The 15,527-nt window shown below is 45.4% G+C and overlaps 1 protein-coding gene across 1 annotated transcript in view; it reads left to right on the plus strand.

Moving 5' to 3' along the window:
* The first annotated feature begins 11,943 nt into the window (after nucleotides 1-11,943).
* Nucleotides 11,944-15,527, plus strand: part of DAPP1 (dual adaptor of phosphotyrosine and 3-phosphoinositides 1) — a 52,051-nt gene continuing 48,467 nt past the window's right edge. Inside the window, exon 1 of the mRNA XM_054030614.1 lies at nucleotides 11,944-12,373. Within this exon, the coding sequence (XP_053886589.1) occupies nucleotides 12,273-12,373 (101 nt within the window). The 5' untranslated portion in view covers nucleotides 11,944-12,272. The remainder of the gene's footprint in view (nucleotides 12,374-15,527) is intronic.

Consider the following 15,527-nt stretch of genomic DNA (forward strand, 5'->3'; position numbering starts at 1 on the left):
AGTAATAGACATGCAAGGATCATGCCGTGTAATTCTCACAGATGGCTGTCCTATTTAAGACTATACCTCTAGAGAGGATCTCTATTTATAACTAGCAGCCTGATAGGTGGTCAGTACAGGGTGTTAATGTGACAAAATACTGGTTTTTAGAGTCACCAAAATGCCTCAACTCAAATGGAAGATGAAACTGCCAATGGCTTGTAAATACATCACTCATATCATTTGCTGCTGAAGGACAGAGAGAAAAGGATCAATCAAAATACACGGCATGCAATGCATTAAACACAAATTGAGTTGAATAAAGTCTATGAAATATTTACAGTGAAACATTTGCATGCTGTATAAGATTAGGATCTTTTTCTTTTTAGAAGACTTTCATGCCAGAGGGCATTTGTACCTTTAAATAAGCAACTGGCAATGAACCGAGCTGTCAACACCACTTTGGAAAATGCCTTGTGTCCATAAATCTTGCTTGGTGCCTTCTGGGTTTCAATTACACAGATGTAAGCAGCACATTAACCCATGTCCCTCCAGAAGTGAGGAGGCATTTAAGCCAATATCATTGTCTTCGGAAATAAATTTACATCCTTTTTTTTTTTTAAACTCAGTTTATGAACAGTACTCTTTGATATAACATTGTAATTAATGTAAACCATTGAATGTTGCGGGATGTTACATTTGTTGACTAACCATAACTTTATTTAGGAAAAACAATCAGTCAGCACCTATTGCTCATGCAATTTGTCCCAGAGTTAAAAGTTCAATAAGCCAATGTTGCATAAAAAATAGGCCATGAAGTTTGATAACTTAAGTATATATTCTCTATGCTATTTGAACCTAGCCTTTGAAGTTGGAGAAAGGTAAGATCTGTCAGACTTCTCATGGATTTACAGATATGAGAATCTAGACTATGCCAATGAAACACAAGAGCCAAATTCTGCCTTCAGTTACATCCATGCAGCCATATGGACAGTACCTATTGAGCCTCTGGGGAGGGGTGGGCACAAGCCCAACCACATCTAAAGGCCCCCGCCAGCCTCAGGGGAGGAGCCACTGGACCCAAGCATCAAAACATTACAGGGGATAACAAATGAAAAACAGGGACAAGAGCGAGGGTCACAGGTTCAAAAGCAGGGATCCAGAGGGGGATACCGAGCACAGAATCCCAGTCAGCACCCACTGCCAGGGCCGGCTTTAGGCCGATTCAGCCGATTCGGCTGAATTGGGCCCCGCGCCAAGAGGGCCCCGCGCTGCAGCTGTTCACCCCGCCCACTTCCCCCTCCTCCCCTGCCCTGCACGCCCCACCCCCTCCCCTGCTTCCCGCGAATCAGAGATTCGCGGGAAGTCTGAGACTAAGCAGCAGGGGCGGGCCGGCCGGCAGCATGAGGTAAGCTGGGGTGGGGGCGGGAGAAGGGCTCCGGGGAGGCGCGGCCCGTTCCCGCAGGCCCCAGCACGGCCCCCGTGGCCCGGCTCCGGCCCGGTCCCCGCGGCTCGGGCCCCCCCATCCCCCCCCGTGGCGCGGCTCGGGGCCCCCTGGCCGCGCCGCGCGGCTCGGGGCCCCCCCGGTGGCGCGGTTCGGCTCGGGGCCCCCCCGGCGGCGCGGCTCGGGGCCCCCCCGGCGGCGCGGCTCGGCTCGGGGTCCCCTGCAGCGCGGCGCGGCTGGGCTCGGGGCCCCCCCGGCCCCCCTGCGGTGCGGCTGGGCTCGGGGCCCCCCGGCTCGGCTCGGGGCCCCCCCGGCCCCCCTGCGGCGTGGCTGGGCTCGGGGCCCCCCCGGCGGCTCGGGGCCCCCGGCGGCTCGGCTCGGGTCCCCCCCGGCCCCCCTGCGGCTCGGCTCGGGCCCCCCCCGGCGGCGCAGCTCGGCTCGGCTCGGGGCCCCCCCCCGGCGGCGCGGCTCGGCTCGGGTCCTGGGGGCGGGGCTTGCTGCAAGCCCCGCCCCCAGGAATCGGGCCCCGCTCTTGCTAAAGCCGGCCCTGCCCACTGCTCCTTGAAGGTATCCGGGGAACCAGTGGACACGGCCCAGATAGAACTCCATCCAGAGACATGACTTCAGGGAGGAGCAGAAATAGGCTCGGAAATAGAAGTTGCAGAGCACCTTCATGTCCCGCTTCTTTCTCCTGGTATGGTGGCTTGCCACCTTGGCCAATTCCAGGTGGAGATTAACAAGGATCTCATGACTTTGTGGGGCCATGGATAGGGTGTGCATAGATCAGGAGGTGTGGGGAAAAGTGCAGCCAGAAGGAGAAGGTTTTGGAGGAGCTGGAAAAGGGGCTGCAACCTGGTCACTCAATGTAGATGTGTGCCAGAGTCTCCCTCTCCACACAGAAGGGGCAGGTGTTGGGAGAGGTGATGAACCATGCCCCTTACACACCCATGCTCACAGCTCCATGAAGGAGCCACCAACTAATGTCCACGGCAGGCTGTAGGACCAGGGTGGAATATGGACTGGCCCACTGGGGCTCCTCTCCCTCCATCGGTGGTAGGAGGCTCCCACCATGGGGTGTCGGGGCAGGACACAAGGGTGAGGAAGCGAAGGGTGTGGCGCATGAGCACGTATGGATGTTTCCTAGGTGCGGTTCAGAGGTGGACCAGCTACATGTTGTGCTGCCGGCTCAGGTGATGTGAAGGGGGCAGCCGGGAAGGCCTGTGGGGCGGGGGCCTGATGATAAGGTCTGGAGAGCTGGGGCCATATGGATGGTAACTGCAGTAGCAGAGTTAATTAACCTACACATAAGATGAGCATCCCCATGCTAGAGACAATTACACATTTACTAAACTATTCTGCTACTAAAGAGAAGCTTCCTTTTACCTTATTTATCTTTAGGTCCCTCAGAATGCTCCACTTAATGTACTTATTTTAGGATTATGGTCTGATTCTGCAGCTGTTCCACATGGGTGACTCCTATTGACTTAATGGGAATTGCTCATGTAAGGGGGCTGCAGAATCAGATCCCAAGACTCTAATTTGTTCTTTTGGCAAAACTAAAGAAAGTTTCTCAAGCAGGCGTGAAACTGTTCAGAGCTTTACTTGTTTTCTATTTTAACAGTTTTACTCCATGATTTGAAATACTCTCAGAGCTAGTCTATAGAGACACTAAGTTCGCAGCAAGATGGGATGTAAATATTACCCTGCACTAACCTGCTGTGTACTATGTGGACCCTGCTGCTGTGCACTATAAGTTACCTGGTCAGTGTGCTTTAATCTACTCCTGTATCAAACCATTTTGAAGTCTAAACATGCATTTTATTTTCCTAGCAATTTTGTCTCTTTTTATCTTGCAAACAGACTTTTCCACTCAGTAATGCTGCTGGAGCTTGACATTAACAACCCATTTTTGTTTACTTTCTCAGGGGCTGGAGGGTGAGTGCCTTAACGCTGGCTTGGCAAAATTCAGTCTTTTTATATAATTTTGACAGATAAGAGTTTATTTTTTAATCAATTTAAATTTCCACAATTACAGGAAATTATGGGGGGGGGGGGTCAGACAATTATTCAATGTCAGTAGACATTAAGATTAGAAAAAGTTAAAGCTTTATAACTAATAAAACACAAATTGGTAGCATCCCATATCAAAATATACAAAGTAAATAACCTTAAAGCAAGCTCTAATAAGTTCTAAAGCAGCATTTTCTTATTTTGCCTATCAATTATCATTGATGGAAACATTTTTTTCCCATTGGTTTGTGTATGTACAGTGAAAGTGATGTTTACCAACATTTACCCATAAATATCTAATCTTTCTAAGCCTTGCTTAAGGTCTAATCCCTCTGTTGTATGCTCATCAGCATGATAAGAGGTGGTTAGTTAACCGTTTCAGAGCCAGTAGAGGGCACACAAAACTCCCATTAGCTTGTCTTCAACTATGTCTTAGATGTGCCAGAGACATTTCTCTTCAGCAGAATGATGGATTTGGGGAAAAAACAAACATCAAATCACCACCATGAGTGATCAGACCAGATTCTGTCCTCAGTTACACCCAGACAACCCTATTGAACTAATCAAGATTGCACAAGGATAGAGTTATATATTTAGAAGATATAGAATACTCACAAGTTATGGCAACTTCAGTGTATTTAAAACCTCAAATTTGATCTGACAGGGACAAATCTAGAGATGCAAAATTTTCAGATTTTGGCTCAGCCCCTATTTGAGCAAAACTTTCATAGACTGAGTAAAAACTGAGCAAGGACCTCATGACTCAGAAATATTTTTTTTATGTCAAGAAGTTTGTCTGGATGAAAACATTCCCTTTTGGTGTTTACAACCCAAATATTACTGCATTGTGCTAGTACAAGTGATCTTGAACCTGATGAGTCTACTTACATTGCTTAAGAGGAGTGAAATGAAAAAATAAACCAGCATAAATGGTGATAAGTACATTAGAGTTTTCAAATTCTCTCAGTTTCAATTATCTAAAGCATTATTAATAAGAGGCAATAAGTGGTTTTAAATGAGATTTTTAAATTGATAGTATCCCTTTAACATGTTTATTAGGTTAACAACTATATAAAGCAGATTCTACGTTGTATTACAGTCATAAGTCTACTGCAACTGAAGCCCACCTTTACAGCAGTATAAATGGGAGCAGAATGTATCTCCTAATTATTTCCTATTACATCCGTGAATGTTGATAAACTTCTATTATATATGTTTAATAATTAGTTGTTGTTCATTCTAAAGTTAACTGAAATTATTCCAAACAACTTTAAACAACTGTTTCATAAACTTTAAGGCCAGAAGGGACCATTATAATTGTCTAGTCTGAATTCCTGCATAACACAAGCCATAGACCCTCACCTAGTTAGCATACTTTTTAGAAAGACATCCAATCTTGAGGCAAAGACTTCAGGAGTCTATGGACCATGGGAGCTTCTAATTAGAGAGTATCTATCGGGATTTAAAGCCTGCCATAATTAGAGTCCCCTACTGCTGCATGGAATAACAATAAAAATACTTAAGACAGGAAACAAAGGGCACTGCTACTATGTTTATGGGGTGCATGATTCTCCCCTCCCCCCAATTTGCAGGCCAGCAGACTTTAAGTTTTGTTTTTCTTATGAGGTGAATGTGAAATATGCAAGTTCTACTCTGAGACAGAGGTTGTGTTGGGGGGTAGGGGAAAGTGTTTAAATTTCCATGGCTATAATTTCCATGGCTATTTGAGTATCAAAGGGGGAATTATTTAAGGGATCATTTCTGAGGAAAAAGAAACACTTATGAAGCTGAGCATATAGTGGGGACAGGGGAAAGAGGAGGGATGCAACCAAACTATGCCTTCATCATCAAAACAGTACCTTCTTTGGTTGTTTCTGTTGATGATGTTCATATGTTTGAACTATGCTTCAGGCTGACCAGTGAGCTAGAACATTACCCTTTCCTACCAGTCTTCTCCATACACTAATTGGTGAGTGGCAGCAGCTTATGTATCTGGGAATGAGGAATGAACCCTGACCCTAGAGCCTGTGGTATTCTGGGAAATGTAGTTTAGCAGTCACATGGCCTTTCAGTTCCTGGTGTGTCTGTAATTGGTTCAAGTGAAGAATGTGATTTTAAGAATTATTAGATGTAGTTGATTAGAGTGACAACCAATAGGCACTACATGCAAGTTTGTTTGTTTTTTCTGTATGAAGAGAAATTTACATGCCAAGTAGGAGGAAGCAACTTCTCTAAAATGAGCTGAGCTTGACAGCTAGGGAACATTCACCTACCAAGAGTAGGGTTACCATATGTCCGGATTTTCCCGGACATGTCCGGCTTTTTGGTGCTCAAATCCCCGTCTGGGGGGAATTGCCAAAAAGCCAAACATGTCCGGGAAAATGCCGGCATCCCTGCCCCAGTCCCCTGCTTACCTGAGTGGCTCCGGCAGGCTGCGAGCTGAGGTGTCGCGGGAGAATCCGCCTGCAGCTCCCCCCAGACATCTCAGCTGTGCAGCTGAAGAGCGGAGCTGCCCCAGTGCTACCGGCTTCACGGTTTGCCGGGCAGCCCCCAGATCCTACGCCTCCAGCTGGGCGCTTCCCCTCCCAGGCTCTGGCTGCGCTGGGAAAGCGCCCGGCCCGAGGCGCAGGGTCTGGAGGTCTGGGGGCTGCCCGGCAAACCGTGAAGCTGGTAGCACTCGGGCAGCCTTTTTCGCGTGGCTGGGAGGGAGGAGGAGGGGGAATGCGGGGCGCTCAGGGGAGGGGGCGGAGTTGGGGTGGGGACTTTGGGGAAGGGGCAGAGTTGGGGCGGGGCCAGGGGCGGGAAGGGGCAGGGCCAGGGTCCCATGGAGTGTCCTCTTTTTAAAAACCTTTAATATGGTAACCCTAACCAAGAGGCATTGCTGCATAGAACACAAGAGCTTATAAAAGCCTGTCTCAAGCTATGAGCATTGAGCTATGAGCTTTTATGCTGATTTGTGATACAGTTGGTAAAGCCCTTTAAAAGGCTTGTGATGGTTTGTTGTTTGGATTTTATTAAATTTCTTCTTTTAGTCTTTTTTCAACTAAAGAGAAATTTTTATTTGCACCTTTCTTTTTCTCAAAATGAGATAACCCAGCCATGGAGAAAAAAAGAAAAAAAAAAGAAATAAAAAGGTCATTTCAACCATCTCTGCAAACTTTGATAGAAGTAAGGAAGCTGGTAGGACAGGAAAGAAAAAAAATCAAGTTCAAAAGGACAATGAAGATGTCAAAAATATCTATGATTGCCTGAAAGAAATGTATGGATTACAGTTCCAGGCTCCCAAAGGAAATGTTATCTAGTGAACTTTTTAGTGGATAAAAAAGCTACAAAGATGTGCTGGGAAAAAGCATCTCCCACTATGACCAATATCAACCTATGGAAAGCTAACAAGCAAGCTCATTTGAACCAGCCAAAATGGTATCTGGGGCAGAATTTGTTTTGATATGAGATGTACAGTCAATGAGAGAAGGTGGCACATTGCAGGCAGAGAGAGCAAGAGTTATAGGTACAACCAGCAAACAATTCCTGCCTAACCCGTGGAAAATATTTCAGAGCATTAGCCATCACTGAGGTCACGAAAGTTCTTTCCTTCTAAAATGATTAATCTGTAACACAAAGAGCAACAAAGAAGTAGGCCTTCATTGCAAATCAAATAAATTGTTCTATACTAGTTTCATTTTAGTGCATATTTTATTTTTGAGAAATCAGTGCCAAGACAAAGAGCATGACCTTTTCATACACATGATATTTTGCTTTCACACGCAAATAGCAACCGTTGGGAGGATGTTTGCATATCTTTAATGTACAGCTTCTTAATATGGCAAAGCAAGCCCTGATGTGAAACGAAAGGAAGGTTGACAGAAGATGTAAGGATAAAGTCCCAAATCAACAAATGAGCAAGGCAGTCTAAAGGTAGGACACAGAGTGGGGCTCTGCAGAACCACCACTCAAAAATACAAAGGTCTGGTGAGTTTAACCAGGATACACTGGTAAATTCATAAGTTCAGGAACTGTTTGAGTTTGATGGGGGGGAGAAGAGGAAGGAAGTGTGGTGATCTCTAGAGTCACTGAATATGTAAATAGGCATAGTTGTCAACATTACGTATTTTTTTCCAAGGGATAATCCTCCAAATAAAATGGGATTCTGGGGGGGATTTGCAACTATTGGATGGTTGTGCCTGAATATATTCTGAATTTTTGGTTATATGCAACATAATATTAATAGGTTCACTTTTAAAATCAAGACTGGATGTTTTTCTGAAAGATCTGCTCTGGAATGAATTCAGGGAAGTTCTCTGGCCTGTGTTATAGAAGAGGACACAGTGTTCCCTTGTGGCCTATAATCTATGAATCTTTAGTTAGCAGGGCACCAAGCTGATCTTGCCAACCTTTCATGTTTGACCAATACACAGTAACAGCATGTGCTATTCACGTTACTGTGTATATCAGAAAAGTACATACCAGTTCTGCTCACTCTTTTAAGTATATACCACTCACTCAACAATGGGTATAAGGTGCAAATTTCAGACTGAGTGTATTACATTGAAGTATTTGCTACAAGCAATTTTTGGTTCGGTTGTGCATTTGAAATCTGTGTTAAACTTGTAAACTATCACTTAAAATTCTCTGGGGATTTCCTAGTCCTGCTTGTAGACTAAGGGGCTCTGCAGAGAAGTGTACAATCTGAGTCTATCAGCAGTCAGTTTGAAAGGAGCCAGCCTGCAGCAAGGTGGGTTAAGTTATGCCTCTCTGCCTTAAGAAGCAGCTTATTTTCTCTCTCTCTCTGTTTTTGATTCTTGTATGTAAAAGTTCTGTATTTTAAGAAATAAAGTACTACTACAATTCAGCCTCCCAGAAAGAGTATTTTATGCTTTTTGCTATTTTCTCTGTTTCTATATCATGAACATAACAGGTTCATTGAAAGATTTTCACATTAACAAAGTGGCGTAACAAAGACAAGAATTTGTCAGCATCTGCATATTCAAAGTGTATAAAATATAAGTGCATGAATAAAAACAGTTTAAAAAGCACTGAAAAAATACATAACACCCAGAAAATTCAGCAGAAACATTGCCTTAAACACATAAAAAGATGCACACGGTGCAGCCACTACACTGTAAAAATCATAAGAACATCCACGAAAACTAACAGCAGCTTTGAAAAACTGAACAAACATCAGCAATGGAGAAATGTTAAAGGTTCTTGGGCTTGATTAAACATCGGGTAGTTGATTTTCTGAAGCTATGAAAACCACATCCCATGAGGCTCAGTCCTCACACAACTCCCCTCACTCTGTGGCTCTCACTACTTGATATCGTCAATTTATCCAGCTACACACTCAACCCAGCAGAAGAGTCTGTCCTATCTCGGGGCCTCTCTTTTTGCCCCAGCACCCCCACGAACATGATACAGTTCTGCGGTGATCTGGAAGCCTACTTTCACCGCCTCCGCCTCAAAGAATACTTGATATTATCTTCTTGAGATGGAGGAGGCCTGATAATCTACTAAACCCACAGGGCCATTGACATCTTCAGGAGGCAATCAGCAGGCCTGCCCCTTTCTCTGCAGACTTCAGAGGATAAATCCCAAGACAAATCTGCTAACAGGTAGATGTGGAATTGTGTGTGGAGGAGAGACTTCAGGATAGCCCTGAGAAGATATATTGGTGATGGGTATGAATGGGGAAGGTAAGGAGGTAGCAGTAACAGGAAAAAAGACTGTTCCCTTTGTGCATCGCTGGGGATACACATCACGCAAATGTAGCAGTAATGATGGGCCGGAAGGAGATGAATCCAGACTATTTCCATCTCCCACCTCTCCCCAGAAACCACCTGACAGGACTTATTTACATTAGGAAATGTAAACTTGTAATTCATCACTGGACCAAAATAAGAACAGCCACACTGGGTCAGACGAAATGTCCGTCTAGCCAGTATCCTGTCTTCCCACAGTGGCCAATGCCAGATGCCCCAGAGGAAATGAATAGAACAGGTAATCATCAAGTCTCCTGTCGGCCGCCCATTCTCCACGGGTGGTAGTAACATTAGAAGATGTAGCATAGAGAGGCCTCAGGTGTTTTTACCACCACATCATACGTCCAAGCTCTGAGTGACATGATGGCTGGCATTACCCCCTGTGGAGCCACACTGGTAGTGAATTACATGTTCTAATTCCCTAATAAGCAGCCAGAGTGGGTCAGGTGCAGGTTATCAAGCTGTACCATTTGTAGTAAGTGAAGGCAACATAGTAAAGGCCTAATGAAGGCCCAGTATGAGGCCTGAACCAAACTAAAGTAATGGTCAAGGCTTTGCTAGCATAGAAAGCAAAGTTAAGCTGTGAGCAAAAGGCAGGCCCTGCTCACAGAAGTTGGCAAGGAAAGGGCTGATGTTGCAGAAATACATATTCATTTAGCATAGTTACAGTATAAACATGGTACCAAGACATACCATACCGGAACATTCCACAGATAACATGGAACAGGCCGACCCATCCCAATGACAGGGGCAAAAGGGTAAAATGATGGATAGAGTTGTTTTGATCGAACCAACAGGTACAAGGTGCGAGGCGGCACCTTACTGCATAGAGGGGTTGTACCTTGCTACGTAGAGGGGTTGCACCTCAATACGTCAGGAGTGATGTGTAACTTGTTTGTACCTGTGTATAAGAATGTGTCCCTTGGGTGGTGTCTTTGTCCGGCCACGGGGGCAGTGGAAAGTCCCGCCACTGAGCCGGGTCCTTGCCAAGAGGCATCTATTAGTAGTATGCCCGGTAGACTAAGTAATCTACGGGGAACTGCAATTGTGTCCGAGATTGCAATAAACCTGGCCGAGGTGCCTTTGTATCTTAGTAGACTCTGTGGTTATTGGGGATTCTCGTCGGGTCTGCTGTGTCAGCTATCTGCGCAGAGCTGGGGCAGCACACAGAGGGAACACACGCACGCAGCCGAGTGATATCAACAGGAGAAAACAGAAGCACCACACCGGTAGCCTCTCACAACACCATTGTCAAGGATAGTGCAGCCTGCATACATCCCCTGCACACTTGTCACTCACGGAAGGATTGTGTTTCTGAGGCACAGCCGCTTTGGGACCTCCCCCTGAAGCAGGGTGACTGTGTCCCACCCTCAGGGCAGCACTTAATTGGCACACTCTCTAAATCTAGACATTCTCTGAGCATGGATTCAAAACACTAATACACAGGCTAAGAAAGTAGCTAGCAATCTTATCATCGGATCTGCAAATGCTATCATTGGCATGTTACACTCATGTAAAAAAGGCATATTTACAGAGGAATTTAACTGTTGGTTTATTAAGCCTTAGATTTGCTGTCTGTGAATTTACCATCCCCTATAAAAGGCCAACCCCTTTTTTCACTGCAGAAAAAAAGTGTAATGCTTTTAAAACCAGTTTAAGGGCAACTGTAATTTATGCAGCAGTGTCAATCACAGCTGCTATGGGTAAGGAAAAGTGTGTCATTTTGTTATCAACATTTACATTAGCATGTTAAATAAAAGACTATTATGTGTAAACCAAGATTTTAACTCATTTTTATGACATCTGCAAACATTTATGTAATGTTTACAGATTATTATATGACACACTTACAAGTCAGATAAACATTGGGAAGCATGAGCTTACATTCACAATAGGAAAAAAAAATGTCAGGAAGGGCTGCATAATACAATAAGCCTGAATCTTTTCAGATGCATTTTTTTATATTTTGTTTCCAGTGGGAATGACACAATCACAAAAAGTTATAATTAAGTCGTGCAAAAATTTGGGACAGGATATTAAACTTTATGCTTTACGATTAAGCCAATCTCTATTAGAGACTGGAATGACACCTTAATATGCCATAATAATGGGGGGAGGGAAGAAGGAGGAGGCGAAATTACCCCCCATCTACCTACTGCAGGGTTCTTACATCTTCCTCTGAAACATCCAGGTACTGGCCACCTGTCAGAGATGGCCCTCAGGCCTGACCCAGTCTTGCAATTCCGCTGTCCTAAGAGCACAGTTTATAGAAAGCAGCCGAGCTGGGCCTAGGGTGACCAGATGTCCCGATTTTATAGGGACAGTCCCGATATTTGGGGCTTTTTCTGGTATAGGCTCCTATTACCCTCCACCCCCTGTCCCGATTTTTCACACTTGCTGTCTGGTCACCCTAGCTGGGCCACTGCCCATCCAAACCACAAACTATCTGAAAAATGATCTGTTCCATCAGGGAGACAACTCATTGGAGTCAGGGGAAGATCAATACTCCCTTTCCCAAACACAATGATTGCAACCGAGATCTACACGCTGAGCTAGGTAAACTGCACAATTGACAAGTACTGGACGTGTGTCTGTCACGTTAACTCAGCCTAGGACCAGCCTACCGCTTACTCGGTTCCTGGAGTGCGGAAGGGCCACTCCAGGTCTCCGACGGGGCGGTGTCACAGAAAATTAGGAGGCAGAGAAAAGGCTGTTTAGAGGCGGGGAGTTGCCTAGGCTTGCTCCTTAGCCACAAGCCTTCCTCCGCCTCCTCGGCTAGAGGCACAACACCTTCCACACAGGGCAGCGCAGCGCAGCGCAGCGCGCGCTGGCCGGGCCAGCTGCATTCCCCGGGCTCTTCCTTCTCTGCCCGCGCCTCGCAGGCGGCTTGGCAGGGTGGTTAGGTGCAGGGAGGGACCCGCTCTCACTTCCTCATTCGGCTCGCTCGCCCTGCAGCAGCAGGTTGCTGCTCTTGGGGAGCGTCTCCGCTGCCGCTGCCCGGGGAGCGGGAGCCGGGGCAGGGAGTCCCCTGTCTCTGCCTTCCCTTCCCGCGCGCGGCGGGGCGCGAGCAGCAGGTGGTGCGGATGGGAAAAGCAGAGCCGGGAGGAGGCGCGAAGATGAGCCGAGGCATGAGGGTCCTCCCTGAGGAGCAAGAAGAAGTGCTAGAGGAGCTGCAGAGCCTAGGGTAAGGGGCGGCACGGCCCTGGGCTTTCCCTGCACCCCGCGCCGTGGGGTCAAGCCAGTGTTTGAAGCCCTCCCCCCAGAAATCGCATTGCTGGCCCAGCTGGTACCTAGCTGCAGGTCACTCCTCCCTCCTGCTGGCATGTCGCCTCCCTTCCCTCTCGGCTTGGAAGCCGGAGGGAAAGCAGGAATCGCTCTGCATTGTGTGGATGGTGAGCAATCACAGGAATGCCCTGGGCTGCTTCTACGGTGGCAGCTGCAGGAGGGCGGATGGGTTTGGGACCTCCAGCCCAAAAAAACGGCTGTGATGGTTGTCCTCCTCCTTCCCCACCAGGAATGAGGAAGTTGTTGTCACCAGCTCTGGGTCTCTGCCTGTGTGCGGATCTCAGTGCAGCTGGGTGTATGTGTGTAGCGTCAGCCTGAAGGGATCATTGCAAGTGTCTCTTTGAGAATTTGCTGTTGTTTTTTAAAGAGGATGATCTGTTAAATCACCCAAAATGTGAATGAACAAAAAATGCAGAAAAGCCTGCAGGAAGCTTTATAGATTAAAGAGGGACGTTTCAGCAGCTGCTAGGATTTGAGTTTGTCTGCTGCTGCTGAATAGTCTTTGAGAGTTAGCATTTTTTCAGAACATTTTAACAGAATTATGATTTATTTATTTTGAATGCACAGTTGAAAAAAATAGGGCTTCCCTGACGTGAGGAGAGAAAAAAAACAACCCAATAATATGAGGGTTCTGAATTACTATTTGCTTGTGTTTGGTACCTTTGCTATTATCATTATGAACTGGGAGATAATAAAGAGTTAAAATGTGTCCTTATACCTGATCAGAAATGAGAAATATGACTGTACTAAAATGGTAGTAGCTGGCAAATTACACAGACCAAATGCTTGTTCTGCAACTACACCTGAGCCTCTAGTTAACTTTAAAGGAAGCTGTATGTATGCATCCCAGAGCAGAATTTGGCCTCCCTTGATATGGCCAAATTCTGTGCTGAGTTACACCCTTTGCAATTCCTTTAATTTCTAATAAGGTTGCATGGGGTGCCATTGACCACAGCATTTGGAGCAATGGTTCCTAGTGATTCTCAGTTCAGATTTGGTCTAATGTATGTGAAGGCTTAGAACTACGTTAGAGTCTAGATTTTGTAATATGTTTCTAGATTGTAATTCTTCAGGGAATTAGCATCCTTCATGTGTATCTTGGACTGCAGCAAATTCATTCTTGCACTTTGAATAACGTATTTCATAATTACGTATTTCTGTTGAAATCAGTTGCCACACAATGGTAAAAAGATATCTATCTAGATTCTTCCGCTGACTCCATCCATCATCATGGCCTAGATCCACTGCAATGCTGAGGCAGTTATGTTTGTAAATATAATGTTCAAAGGTCAAGAAATTAAAATTTAGTGGGATTCAAGGCTGGCTGAAGATTGCAAGTATCCCATTGATACCCAATATAGTCTATTCACAATTTAAATATTCTCCTACAGCACAATCCCAAAGGCAGTGTTTGTGCTGGCATTGCTGCCCCTACACACACGTCCCCACACTGACAACAGAAGGAGCAGCAGCAGAACAAAAGTGATGGAAACATGTTTTCAGTAGCTTCAGCAGGTCAAAACTTTACCCATCTTCCTGCAGTGTGGTTTATTCACCCAAATAACTCCTGCTGAAACACAAAATCCAGCCAAAGCCTTTTTCACCAGGCTCCCCAAGTTCCTATCCAAGGACTGCATAGCCCACCTCATCTCTAGAGTGTCACTCTTCTCTCCTTAATACCTGATTGAGTTAGCAAAATATCTGCAACAGGGAGTTCAGCAAAACAAGCATAACATTTTCCCCACTAGATCATCATCTGCTGATAGTGTTTGATTTCAGTCTTGTTACACAGTACTTCTGAAAACTTGTCAAATTGGGTGTCCAGAAATGGAGTCACTCAAAATTAACCACTGTTGAAAATGTTAGCTATACATACACATACACACACGAAAGTTTAAACTATGGGCCAGTTCCTTAAGCACTGCTGGTAATTAGTTGAGTGCATTTTGCAAGATCTGCCTACAGTGCTTTCATCATGCCAAGAAAGTGAAACTGACTAGGCTTGTGTCAGTTTCAGGCTGGCAGTATTGTTCTAGGCAAAAGCTGTGGATGGGAGCAACAGCATAGATGGGAGTGAGGAGGGGGAGAGAAGTCATGAAATTGAAGCAGAAGAGGCAAAGAAGGAAGGAGAAAATCACCAATAAAATCCCAGAAGCAGAAAGGCTGGGAGGGCATCTATAATTTCTGAGGAAGTTGGTGAAGATTAGAAGACCCACAAAGGAAAAAAATGCTTAATGTAAGGGTGGAGATTGTGTGTATTTCTTTTGATGACCAGTTTAATTAATGAAGTAAGTAAATTGGACACTCTGCAGAAACTCAGAATTAAAACCTCCTCCCAATAGATATTCCCCCCCATCCCCATTTGAAAGTGTATAGGCTGGAAGATTTGCTCATAGCAAAAGTGAAATGAAAGCACTGAGTAATGGTTCCCACAGCAACTGTAACTTATTTCTCTTTTTCATTTGTAATATTACTGGTCATGATGTTAAAGGTACACTTTAGCCATGTGCAGATAGGCTGAGTTGTAGCTACTGTGCGAATCATAACTTCTTATTACCTGACTTATTCATTTAGATCCCCATCCAGTAAGTTAGTCTGAGTAGGCAGAGACCTCTGCCCACGTGGGAATCCATCCTCAGAGACAATCTTGCAGAATCACAGCTGTAAATTTTCAACCATGACATAGCACATCAGGACATGCAGGTGAATGAAACATAGATGCAGGGATGGATTGAAAAGGAGAAGGGCTGCAACTTTATTTATTTTACTTTTAATTTTAATGGAAGGGGCTCTACCCCACCTACCCCCAAATACCAGGCATCTACTTGAGCGCAGTGCAATGTTAAAAGGCCCCTTGCCAAATAACCAATATTCAGGGATGGTCCCCTTCAGCCTAACTGCTAGGATTCAGCCCATCTCTGAATGCTCTCACCCTTCCCTTATGAGGGTGAACGAGGGTATACAGGAAGGGTACCTCAGTCTGAGAAGACAAAGTCTCCCCTTTTTTCTCCCGGTTAATAGGATTCACTAGTTATCTCTTGGGTCTGAGAGCT

This window comes from Malaclemys terrapin, chromosome 5 (genome assembly GCF_027887155.1).
Source record: "Malaclemys terrapin pileata isolate rMalTer1 chromosome 5, rMalTer1.hap1, whole genome shotgun sequence".
Taxonomy (NCBI): Eukaryota; Metazoa; Chordata; order Testudines; family Emydidae; genus Malaclemys; species Malaclemys terrapin.